Source organism: Heliconius melpomene, chromosome 7 (genome assembly GCF_056956725.1).
Source record: "Heliconius melpomene rosina isolate 202511_hmr_F chromosome 7, ASM5695672v1, whole genome shotgun sequence".
NCBI classification, from domain to species: Eukaryota; Metazoa; Arthropoda; class Insecta; order Lepidoptera; family Nymphalidae; genus Heliconius; species Heliconius melpomene.
The window spans coordinates 8268769-8282487 of record NC_140395.1 but is presented as its reverse complement, the minus strand read 5'-3'; the positions used below and the strand labels follow the sequence as shown (position 1 = coordinate 8282487).

General features: G+C 33.8%; 1 protein-coding gene across 4 annotated transcripts in view; it reads left to right on the top strand.

The window, feature by feature from the left end:
- The window catches only part of p130CAS (Serine_rich_CAS and FAT-like_CAS_C domain-containing protein p130CAS), a 49915-nt gene extending 36411 nt beyond the window's left edge, over nucleotides 1-13504 (top strand). For 3 of the 4 annotated variants that reach the window (XM_085188799.1, XM_085188800.1, XM_085188801.1), the window contains exons 2-9: nucleotides 7524-7664; nucleotides 8264-8404; nucleotides 8691-8993; nucleotides 9247-9433; nucleotides 9645-9885; nucleotides 10059-10227; nucleotides 10400-10623; nucleotides 10759-13504. In XM_085188799.1, the coding sequence (XP_085044925.1) occupies nucleotides 7524-7664; nucleotides 8264-8404; nucleotides 8691-8993; nucleotides 9247-9433; nucleotides 9645-9885; nucleotides 10059-10227; nucleotides 10400-10623; nucleotides 10759-11080 (1728 nt within the window). In that variant the 3' untranslated portion in view covers nucleotides 11081-13504. Of the gene's footprint in view, nucleotides 1-6153; nucleotides 6302-7523; nucleotides 7665-8263; nucleotides 8405-8690; nucleotides 8994-9246; nucleotides 9434-9644; nucleotides 9886-10058; nucleotides 10228-10399; nucleotides 10624-10758 lie in introns of those variants that run through there. The other variant, XM_085188798.1, reaches the window with a different exon arrangement.
- Nucleotides 13505-13719: the final 215 nt, after the last annotated feature.

The window sequence follows — 13719 nt, the reverse complement described above, 5'->3', positions numbered from 1 at the left end:
TTGTAGCTCAACAAATGTATAAAGTCTATAAGTGGGATAAAAAGAGGGTAGCGCAGAATTTATCCTTGTCAAGAGACGGCGCGTTGCCTGGGGCCTGGGGGAACAGAGCGAGTCGATGTCGCAGCATTGTAACAGATTTGAGAAGAAATTTTGAAATATTTGACGTGTGAAATATTATGGCACATGTTTAATAATCCACGAATATTCTATATTGCAGTTTCTTTTTGTAGTTTCTTTATAACGTCACATAAGTATAAGTAAAAAGAAAATAGTTCAAAAGAATTGGAAGGGCGTGAATTATTTCAAAAGTAAAACAAAGTCTTTTTATTAGATTATTATCTAATATTATAACACAGCTATCGCTTCTACAAATTATCTTGACATAGAATACTAATATTTATTTTATTATGTATCAAGAAACCATCTTTTAGAAATAGAGACATCGATAGCGATATTAGAATAATTTATTCCTTATTCCTCAGCAATGTTTGAGCAGCGCTGGGTAAGCTAGGGTGCCATCTTGTGCATAATGTAGCACAGTCTGGCTGACGCTCTAACGTCCAATTTATGTCTTCCATTTATTATTTAGTTACGAATTATTGCATTAGGAGACTGTTACTATGACTGGTATTATTTTTGGTGAGAAATAAAAGGGTTTTTTAAAGTATCAAGGCGTCATTAAAATTTAGCTTAACTGTATTACATATACAATGTAACTCAGCAACAGATTTCGCCAAGTTACAAAAGCTTCAAGGGATTTAAAGTAACCATACAAATTCCAAAATTAAAGTCTTGAATTAACATAATACAGCGAGTGCAAATAAAAGAGGATGCGGCAGCGCAGCGGTCGAGTTTTAGTCAGACACAGAGCTCTTGAGTGGTGAAGAGCTGTTGCCGACAAAATTGTTTAAGTGTTGAGAACAATTCATTTTAAACCAGCCAAGTAAATATCTTAATCATGATGAACCTGTGTCTATTCCGTGCTGTATCCACTTTTGAATTCCAACATTAATATATGGGTTTTACAAGAGAAATCTTTTTTTAAGCTATACTTGACAATTTATTCATAATTCTTATATATCTTTCGAATATATTGCATAAGCAATAAATGTACATTTTATACATTCACTAAAAATACACGTAGTACTTAACAGTGCAATGTTGGACAAACGCCAAATGATGAAGCGGACATGAGCTACAAGTGGCCGACACGGACTGCCGTTTGGCATCAGTTCGCTACCGACGAATTGGGTAACAAACCAGCAAAATGAGGACACGATGAAACGTTAATTATTCGTTCTCACGAGAGAAAAAACAACAGCCTGTAAAATTTTCATTCATAGCCACCATTGTTAGCTACTTGATTTTTAGCAAACGGCGCCTGAATAATTGTGACAGTGGTTAAATTGAGGTAGAATCCCCACTCCCGCTTATCTTTAGAATGCAATTGAGAGTTGCAACTCGCCACCACGCCTCACCCTCTCTCACCATTGAACGTCTTTTCAAAAGCCCCCTCTCAACGTTATTCTATAAGCAATGCTCCTCTTTTGTTGAATTTGTACTGTGAATGAATTTTGTTAAATATGAAATTAAATTTGGGCTTTTTATAGGCAACGGAAGACCAGCTCATTAAGGTTTATAAAATTATTTTTATAATAAGTTGGAATAAACTAAATGTAATGATTAACACACTATAGCATTTGAGATATGTATGTACTTGCAATATACCTATAGTACATTTTGAGTTTTAAATTGTTATTCTAATAATCTAAATCATCCAGATTAGACCATTAGAAGTAGACCTAACTAACCATTCATTCCAGCTAATTTATCTACACTTTTAATTATTTTATGGACAATATATAGTAGATATATATTCGCTAATCAGAACTGATATCTATCTTATTTATATTCTAAGAGCGTAATTCTATTTGCAACATACATATTTACCGCATATTACTTAACAATAGACGACGGCTATGGTACTAACGGCGCCAAAAATAATACGATTCAAACATTTTAAGTACTCGAAGGTTATATTCTCAGAATATTGGACACCTTTTGGAAGCATCATTCCATTTAGAAGTGTCGTTTACGAGTCGATAAGGATTTTAATTTTGCATATGCATATGCGTTATTATCTAAAGCTATTATCGCACTGGATTCCAACAAGTGGTCTGTTTTTGCATTCTATCTCGACGACCATATGGAGTATTCGTGTCGTACAAGCGTTTTCTTTGCACTTTCCTATTTCAAAAGGTTATATTGAAAGGTCCAGTTTTTGCTAATAGGTACTCTCCTCAAGATGTTTGGTTTATCATTAGTTTAAAAAGAAAAAAAACATCTCTTTTTATCCAAATACTTTAGATTTTTAAGGCATAATACAAGATCTTTCCATCTAAATAGTCTAGATTTTATGAATGAATATTTATATTTTTAGGAGCTATTCTAGTTCTCTAATAGATATTGATTGATTGATATGTGTAGCAAAGGACTATTGTTAGGTATTCTCTAGCGTAATAATATTATTACTATTATAAATGTCTATATTTTCCCACTATGTTTTCAATTCATTCTTAAGTTAAATATTAATTGACATATAAATAAATAATTATTAATCAGCTCTACCAACGGCCTAAAGAGTCACCAGTGCTGTAATTCACCGTTATAGAAAACATATTAGTCACAATGTTTTTCTTTTTCCATCGAATATAAAGTAAGGAGTTCATTAAAAAACTTGCGGTCGCACACAGGCGCCAGACAGACGACTCAACATCGCGTTATTGGAATAGCATTGAAGCGGTTACGACTATTTTAAGTGGGCACAATCGCTTCCTGATACATTTATTTGTTTTACATGACAGTTTCGATTGTATCGATGGAAAGATGCATTTAACCTTGATTTGTGTAAAAAAAACAGCTTCACGCAGTATCCCGCACACAGCAGGGTAGGCAGAGGGAACCCAGTGTTATATAGATACTCCGTTCCCCACTTTTTGCCGAATTGTGAAGAATTGCGTGTTGAGTGGCAGAACTTAACGCCGCGCTTTGCCTCGACACCAGAGCAAAAAAAAATGGAAATATAAGCGTAAATGAATATTTTTGATTTGTGTAAAGCTTGGATATAGCAATAATGTTAATAGTTATAATAATGATAATTTTTAATATGAAATTGTTGAGGCCGCCAAGGCGCAGTGGGACCGCGTCTATGCGCGACGGTTGTGGGTACAATATCCACTCGGGGAAATGATTATATTTAATTTATTTCCATTTCTCCTTTCTGGTAGACAAAGTGCGGCGTTGAACTCCGCCACTCAATATCTCATGTCATGGAGGTTCATTTTGTTTACCTGGGAAAAAACGTGAAACCTTAAAAATATTATTATAAATAACGTTGTCATATTTTTTTAAGTGAATAATGAGAATTTATAATTATTATAATGACGTTGTCTTGACTCCTGACGCAAATAAGGTATGACTACGGAATATGTACCATATTCAGGGGTCCAAAGTCCATCCGAGGAAATATAGGTATATATTATTATAATGTGTAAATGTTTCTTTGGTCTAATTACAACCTTTTAGTTTTTATCAATCTTCATTATGAAGAAAAGAATTATTTATTTCTATATTTAAGAAAATAAAAACCAAATATTAATAATTACAATTTCCTCGGTCATATTAGATTTTTATTTATTTATTCTAAATATTATTTCTGTATTTAAAATAAAAATGGATAAGCAAATCAGTGCCAATATATTGAGGTAACCCAGCGTATGATCACAAGCAGATTAAGCAGTTGACCTGACATGGCTACAAAGGGAACCTTTGTAGTTTGTGCAGAGGGCATACTGTGTCGATTATATTATTACATAGTAGAATGCCTCATGTTGATGTTTGAAAATAACAATAGCACTTACGACATTTCTATACTAAAATACGACATTTCTATACTAAAATACTACCTAAGTGTTTTAGTTTTAGCGATCGAATAATATTGTGATAGAAAATTGTAGCGTCATTGTGGTTTTGTACTGTTACTAAAAATATTATTGAAATCACCATTTCGTTGTTCATATATTTTTATATTCTTTTAGTTTTTGATTAAGACTAAGCATATTAAATATATTTTACAAGTTTAAAGCAGTATTTCTAAAAGGTCAATGCGCATGCGTGGTATTGGGTCGCGTACTAGATATCTACGACCTTCGTAGGTCGCCGCCATTCAGGCTTACATCCCTCATTGATTTTCGACTCGTCATATGTTAGGCTACTCAAGCGTTAAACTGCCCAATCGACTGGACGGTTACTTCATTTTTTCTGAGTAAGTAACGTATTAATATAGAATTAACTTTAAATCATTCATTTTTAACTATTGGTTAACTTTTTGAAATTAATATACACTTTAATTATTAATTAATTACAAAATTGATTTCGATATTAAAATAAAATTTACATAAGAACTGGCCAGCTTAAATACTCGACACCGTACATACTTAATTAATTATCTGTACCAAAAGTAAGTTAATTAATCTTGTATGTAACCTTATTTATCCCTTATTCCACAGTCTTAAATATTCAAATAGAAACACAAGATAAAATTTGCATTTACAATACAGAATGCCCACTTGTTTGCTATTTATTTACTTTTATATGTTGTTTGTAGAATAATTTATAGACAAAGTAAATGTAACTTCTTGATTTATTTCAGTCAATGCCTATGCAATACAAACCGCAAACGCAAACAAACATTAATACTGTGGTTTTAGTATTATGTTCACCGTCTATATTCCGTTCATAAAGTTCATAAACATCGACGTCATTATAAACAACAAGAAATACTACAATTGTAGATGTTTTCCTCTAGAAATATTTAGGAGGGCTTCGTCGAAAAGAAGTAACAAGGCCAATATTATCTCGTCCGACAAGGCTGTGGTCTACGTCCAATGAACTTTCTCAGAAAATATAAGTAAATAAGTATATTTTGTAAAATTGAGTTATCCCTGTTTATTATAAATAATAAAATTTGACTTAAGTAGGGTATATTTGTATCGGTATATAAGGTATGAGCCTAATTTTCATCTCACCAATTACGCTTCGTATATTTTTTGATCAGAATTTTTGTTTGTATGTCTTAAAATTGCAGTAATTAAAAATCAATTAAGTATCACAGGCAGAAATACAAATTTGTACAAATTATTAGTAATTATAGATAGACTGTAGACTCATTCATATATTGGCTTATCGTTGAGTCGGTGACCGTCATTGCGTATGCCTTCATACGTGTCCACGTTGAGTTTACGGGTACAATATGAAGACGTTTCTGAGAATCTAATTAAGCTTGCATGACTCACTAGATGCCCTGCGCTACGCAGCATCCTGGTATCTTTAAGACTCCAAAACAAGATGAAGATTTAGTATTTTTATCCACATTGGTATTTAGTTACCTACTATGTAGGCAGTATGTTACCATAATACCATTAAGTTTGAAATAAAAAAAATAAACAAACTACACACGAAAGAAATATTTAAAAAATTCCATATTTCGATGCTATTATAACATAGGTACTTAAATTAATAATTTTGAAACTAATAATTAGGTAAAAATAACCACAATAAGCTAATGCTTATATATATGTTAATACATATTATTATATTTTTCTATTTTGAAAAAACATTTTCTTGGAAGATATCATATTAGATTTTTTTTCAATAAAGCCCATACATTATATTATGAGTCGTTCAAATTTAAATTATGATACATTCCTACTATTGACTTTTCGAAACATATAAACAAAAAAATATTTAAAATTCCAGATAGTACGTAGCTAATTATTGCCTAAGATTCTTTCGAGTGTAAATTTTTTTATTTACCTTATATTTTGTTAATAAGCCAAAATTGCATCATACTTGCATACTAATAGGGTGAGTATTTTAAAAAAACCAATGGAGTATTATTGAAATCCTCACCTTGTTGGGTTTCTAGAATTAAGTTCAAATATATTTACGTAGGTATATAAAAGCACATTAAAATCACGTACGCCTGTGACGTCGTCATTATTTTGCTGCATCTGACTCATCTCTAACCAGTTATAATATTTTGAACTCATATATTTAACTTGTTTTTCTTACTACGAGTTCAGTTTACAATAAACCCTTGATGAACACACACTAGTTAACTAAAATGGTGAATAAAGTGAAATTTCTTGCCTTAGTGCGAAAATTAAGAAGGACATCTTGTGATATGTGTAAATCTTCGCTAAATCTATGTAATAATCTACAAAATGCAGCTAAAACACCGGTTAGTAGTTAATAAATCTTAAACATATTGTTTATAATAATAAAATATTATTAGAATTAATAGTGAGATCTTTACAATACTTAATTAGAGCACTCAATCCTTTTCATTAAACTCGTTATAAATTTAAAACAATGCAGCAAAGCGCCCGCATCAAATATGCAGTGTTAATTTAAATGTGAACGTTCTTTTGTGCATATTTGTTAAGTTATCTATATATATAAAATCGAAAAGTCACTCATCACGAAATCTCAGAAACTACATGTGCTAGGAATCTCAAATTTTGCATAGGAGTTACTTATAGGACGTAGGTGCTCGCTAAGACGGGAATTTGCAATATTCGACTTCTAAGGGGTTGTTTTTGGGGTTGAAAGTTTGTATGAAACTTCGTTACTACAAATGCTAGGAGTCACGTCACTTATAGGACGTAGGTACTCATGGAGACAGAAATTAATAATAACGTAGTTCACGCAGGCGAAGCCGCGGGCGGGCCGCTAGTATTGCATAAACGATAGGCAACGGACATGCCGTGCCCCAGCAACGCCCACAGCCGCAACATTACGTTGCTCGATGCAATCCATCATTATCGGTAGATTTGGGACGCGTTCCGTTGCAACTCGCAGCTGTGCCCGGGACGCTATTGAAATGCAATCCCGTAATGCGGGATTTATGACGACAGCTTGGTGTCAACGGAATATCTTTTAGCAATTTAACACGAAATATTTACCATTTATTTAAATTGCAAAATACTTTTGACAGATTTTTTTTGAGGTTCAACGAGAGCTGTTAAAGATTATGATCGTTATTTTGAATATTATTGAAGTTTATTAGTAAGGTTAACATAAGAGGTGCTTACGATTGTATAGGTTCTTATATTTTTTTTTGTTTAAAAATAATTACCACTTATATCATGAAAATGAAAAACATGAAAATAATGTATTATGAAAATAAATATTACAAGGTAATAATGACAGAAATTTCAGGTCAATTGATACTTATTGGAAATTTTACATGCTATAGAGAATTCAATGTAGAGTCTGTGTAAGTGTACATCTTTTGTTTTCTTCGGAGAATTATATTTAATTATTACATGAAATTTCCTGATTAATTGACAGATTATGTTATATATTTTATATGTATAATAAAATTACATCACTCAAAGTATATAACATAAAGAAAAATATAAACATCTGGTCAGTTTCTTATTAAGATTCTATTGTTACAGTGTATGGCGCGCGCACTATACGACAACATAGCGGAGTCACCGGACGAGCTGGCATTCCGCAGGGGGGACCTGCTCACAGTTCTGGAGCAGAACACGGGCGGCAGTGAGGGCTGGTGGCTCTGCTCCTTACGCGGGAGACAGGTAAGGCGTTGATTAATGAATACCACTACCAACATTATAATATAACAGCGATTTAAAATGTATATCATTTGTAACATATTATATAAGATTTAGATAAGTTATAATTGTCTTGTATGTCTGTTTTAAAAAATATGTCCTCAGAACAAAGATAAGAACACTATTAGGTATTATTTATTCTGTAAGTGCGTTCTCTAAACGCTTACAAACGAAAACACAGTAAATGCATGACAAATTTAAACAGTATAGTAGAACGGTTAAATTCTCTTAATTTACATGTAAATTTAAGGTACACCTTACGAGAATATGTATGTAGGTGACACTGTACTGTATTTCTTATGTAAAATCTTGTTTTGTTGTACGTTCTGAGGTCATCGTACGTAGTTTTTGCGCCTTTATAACGTGTCCTTTAAGTAAAAAATAAAGTTACAAGAATGTTAAAAATATATTCCAAAAACAATTGGTTCATAATATCTGTTATTCTAAATAAAAATATCAAAATTCTAAATCGTAATTCTATGATTAGTTCGTATCTTATGCAAGTAATATCTTAAATTTGCAACAGCAGACAGTTTATGTAATGTCTTATTATTTATTTCCAGGGAATATGTCCGGGGAACAGATTGAGAATAGTGGCGGGGGTGTTCGATGCAAGCTCCGCGATGCAAAGGCGGCGCACGCGCACCCCTGCGCCTGTTGCTCATCAACCCCTTCCTGCGCAACAATCTCCAGCTTTCACAAAAGTAAATAAATATTTAATACTTATACTTATAATACTTAAGCCATTTTTAAGCGACACCTTTCACGGTCAGGTTCTGTAAAATTGCTGTTCCTTATTATTTTAATGCGATTACATGACATCATTCGCAGTTTCTGCAGAATTAATTTAACAGGAAGTTGTTCCTCTGACCTTTTAACTTTTTCCTTAATAGTAAGCTCTGAGAAGAGTAAAATAAATAAATAGTAATTACGCATGCACAAATATTACGTAAGAACCACATGATATTTAATAAAAGCGGTTCTTTACAGATTGAAGAATGTTCACATTACGACGTGCCGAGGGCGCCGTTGCCAGTGCAGCGTATCATCGGGACATACGACTGTCCGCGGCCTGCAGCTGATTGGTACGACGCCCCGAGAGCGCCGAGGCCTGCTAGCGCAGACTCAGCTTGCAGCGGTACTGGATCCTTAACATCGGCAACGTCAAGTGCATCAGCTAACTCCGGTAGTTCCGCGCATTCCGCCTCGGCTTCCAGCACGTACGACGTGCCGAGGTCGCGTGCTCTACCTTTGCCTTGTGATGCCGCTTTGGAAGCTCTTGAACGACTACAAGTATGTAGTATTTTATACTTTACACAATATGTTTATATATTATTTTCTGCTATATACCCAGTCACTTTTAGTAACATATGTAACGAGGACGTCAATTTCTTGGTCTTATAATAGCACGATTCGTTGTTCTTCATTTCGAAATATATTTAACTACCTATATGTTAACTTAAAAGTTAAGTTACTTCATTAATATTTTATTCACCGACGTACACGGTATTTAAATTATAAACTAAAGCTAATAATTGCAATCCAGGAGGAAGCATCAGCGGCAGTATCTCGGCTCCTCTCGTACGTCTCGCCGGGATGGCGGCGACGCGGGGCGCTCAGGCCGCGCGTGCTGGACGTGCGCGTGGCGGGTGCACGGCTGCGGGCCGCTTTACACGACCTGGCAGTATTCGCCGACGCTACACTGGCTAACGCACACGATGCCCAAGATAAAGGTCACTTGAAAAACTGAAACAATCTTAAACCATAATATTTATGTTCTTTTATTGAACAATAAAATATATTTTTTTATTATTATTTTTTTATCTTTTGTTGCTCAAAACGGAATGAAATGATACAAATAATTCCATAATAATTACAACAGCATCCTCAAAAACGTTATGAATACATCCATTAGTAACTTAGTCAAATCTTAAATAATTTTAGGTATCGCAGTAAAGTTACGGCCATTAGTGAAGGCATTGAAGGACGCCGAGCGCATAACCCACGAAGCGACAAGCGCGCTGGACGCCGGCGAGTGGGCGCCGGAGCGGCTGGAGCGCGACAGAGAGCCCACGGACGGCACGCAGGACGCGCTCGACCAGCTCGTGGCGTGCGCGCGCTCCCTCACCGAGGATGTGAGGCGGGCCGCTTCGTTCATACACGGAAATGCATCGCTCTTGTTTAGGTACTTCAAACGTTTTATTTTATTAATAGTCGTGGAATCTGATTTGTAATGGCACCCGCATAAGTAATTTCAAACAAAGTATTATATACATTCAATAATAAGTAAAGTGATATTTTTATGTATGGTGAATCTAAAATACTTTTATTTAAAATGTTATATTTTTTCGTCCTCAGGCGATCACCTGCAGTTCCAGAACATGAATGGACTGAAGAGTACGATTACGTAAGACTTGAATCTAGAACCGCAGTTGGAAGACGAAATGCAGAAATCAGGGCGGCGCTGCCTGATAAATTACGGGCTTCCTTCGATGCACTTGTACGGGATGCGGATCACGCTGGTGAGGTGAGTAGTTGCACTAGTTTCTAGTGCCACTTCTGCTGCTTAATGTAATTTTATTATTGGACCCCTCAAGATATAGAGTCAAAGAGAGAAATAAAGTAGAATTTAGAAGATTTTATATAATATTTAAATTAATTTATATATTAAATACTCTATATAAATCTTATAATTGCAGGTGAGTGCAGTAGCTGCTGCTACTAGGCTGCCCGCTGATGACCGACAACTAGCCGCATTTTACGCAGCACAAACTGCTACATATGGCGCACATTTATCTACAGCAGTCGAAGCGTTCCTCAGGACCATTGAGATGGGACAACCTCCTGATGTCTTCCTTGCTCACGGAAAATTTGTAGTACTAAGTGCACACAGAATTGTTCATGTGGGAGATACTGTGCATAGGTTAGTATGCTCAAACTACTAGAAAAATTGTTCAAGTAATGTCTTCAAGGATAAATATTGACATATTTATCCATTTAATGCCATTTAGGTAAAATAATTTTATTTATTTTTTTCTTTCTTTTTTTTTGAATACAGGAGTGCCCAACATGCTGGTCTAAAAGCAAAGATACTAAGATGTTCCGATGCATTATCGGACGCTTTAGCAGCAACGGTGGCGAATACAAAAGCAGCCGCTCTACAATTCCCATGTGCGAATGCTGTATCGGACATGGCAGAGTCTGCGCGAACCCTGGCCGCGAGAGCTCAAGATCTTCGTAGAACGCTGGTGCGAGCGGCTGAACCTCCTCAAGACACTCCCGCAACTACAGTGCCGCCTTCGGCCACCGCCACGCCGCTCACTCCCCTGACTCCTATTGCTTCACACAACATTGGCACGTCGTCGCTTCCCGTTTTATAAAGTGGTAAGCCATCGTGATCGCAAAGATAGGGTTCATGTTCCTTATCGCTTGGCAGAATTTAGAATGCCTTTGCAAGGATGCAGTATGAATTTGAATTATTGATATGTGATTTGTGTTGTGCATCTCCAGTACTTAAGTGTAGTGGCATCTAGTTAAAGATGTTTGGACTTTTTGAATGAGAAACGAGCTGGGCACTTGATTTTATTAGAATCACGACTGGAGGCTGGCATACCTTCAAATAGAAATTCGAGACCAAAGACAAGAATATACCTACACAATGACAGAGACTGCCAATAACACGAATATACTAAAATTTCTACATGTTATTTTGTACAATGAATAACGAAGGCTGCCATTTGTTTTTATTTACATAAGCTTGCACAAACAAGTATGCAAGATTTTAATTGCATGGATGCTCATTTACCGTAGTGAGTTGAGTTGTCCGTCCAGTTTTATACAATGTTACAACAATACTTAATATTATATTGTGGCGAATGAATGAAATACGGTACGACGCCGGGAAATGGTTGTATACTTCAAATGGTATGGTAAAACGGTACAAATTAAACTCTTAGATTGCTTGTAAATATGACTGAAATGTCTTCTCTTAAAAATACTGTTTTACCTATGCCTTTTGAGCTGAATAAATTAGTATCGATTCTATGTATTAGTTATTGTATATCGTAAATTATTGTCTTCAAATAAATTAAAAGGTTCCTTGAAAATTCCTCTTAAAGCTATTCGCTAATTTTACTATAACATATTTTTTTGATCGCATTTTAATTACTGTTACCTAGGATACGTGATAATTCAATTTCTTACACTGAAAGTTAGTGATTTGGCTCAATTATTTATGTACATGTACATATTATGTGTTAACGTATGAAAAAGTTATTTTTATATTATATTTTTTTTCCAAGATTGAAGTCTTACAATCAGGAGCAAAAGATGTACTCGTTTAACCAAAATATTGGAATTAGAAATAAATGTTTAAATGAATGAGCCTGTTTCGTTCACGATAGAAATATTAAGTACTCATCTAAAAATGAATCAATCAACATTCATAAGATACAAAATAGGACAGAGATAGTTATAAGGCTGTAATTATGTAATAAGTAAGCAATTTTAACGTTGCAATCTCCATTCGCTTTATAATGGCGCGAGCACTGCCACAGATTTTGTATACCTTCTACCATATTGCTTATAATATTCAAGTCCAATTTCATATTCATTCTTAGAAAACAAATTCAAATATTATAGATAGACACTATATCGCATGTTTAATATTTAAAACACAATTAAATTTGACTACTATTAGAAGATATGAGAAGAATTGGCTACGATACGAGTGTGGTAACACTGGTAATTGGTATACTTACCTAATACATTACACAATATACTTAATTCCTAAAAGGTTCATTACTTTTATATCCTTTTTTTAATTAACTGTGCGATATAGGTAATGTCTTCTAGGAATAGTTAAAAGATCTATATAAAGGACTAAAAGTTAAATAGACACGAAATATTAATTAAAAATAGATGACATGTAAAATATTTTAAAAAACGTACCTATTTGGGAGGCGCGACTAACTCCGATGCTGGAACTGAAAATGAACTATTGCTGACAATAAGTGTGATTGTCATCATTATTGAGTATTAAACTCTATATGAATAATTAGAAAATGTTATTAAAATTAATAATTATATTAATTTTAATAACATTTTCTAATTAATTATATATATTTTTTTATAATACGCCGTTACACGGCTAATTATAAAAAATAACAAAATTAATTTTAGTATTCATATCAAAGTTGTAATTTTTTAAATTTGTATAATGCGAAATAACAGCCGCCATAATATGACGTCATACGGTCTCATAGGCTGTGTTAACTGTGAACTGATATCACCATCAATCAATAACTTTGCCAATGTCCACGTTAAATATATTTTTGTGGCACTTATCCATTAAAATATATTTTGTTTAATGATTTGTTTGTACCTAAGAATCGAATTGGGACACTTTTCAATATACATAGGTCTAATACGCCATTGTGATGATGATTTCACCAAAACAAATATGACCTGTCAACCAAGTATCAATAAAACTGTTGTATGTATGTAATCAGTCTTCTGAGAAGTATGAACTTGATAGTGAATCATTTGGGACTTTAGTCAACAAGTCCCATTATTTTGTATTTTATAAATAAATATGTTAGTCTGCCGTAGATACAATATTATATCAATGTAAAAAGCATGTTGTATATGGGCAATGTGTATTATATTTCCTAGATGTCGTAGTTTAGCTAGGTATAGATGAAATTGTACAAATGCATATTAAATATAATAATTTTATTGATAAATTATAATTTAATCATATTGTAAAACGCAATCAAGTAAAATATACAAAATTTTCGTATTTATTTATGTCGTTTCATTTAAAATACCTTTTGTGTATGACCATTTATATCATGAGATAGTTTTTTAACTCTTTCTTAAGTATAAATCTAAAATATGGGATAAAATCTGGAAATAAAAAAATGCTTGCATGGTATACCTAATGTGACCAGACGTACCGTTTTAAACAGAACCGTAACGTTTTGTCCCCAGAGTCCTCAAGGAGTACCGCGACGTATAG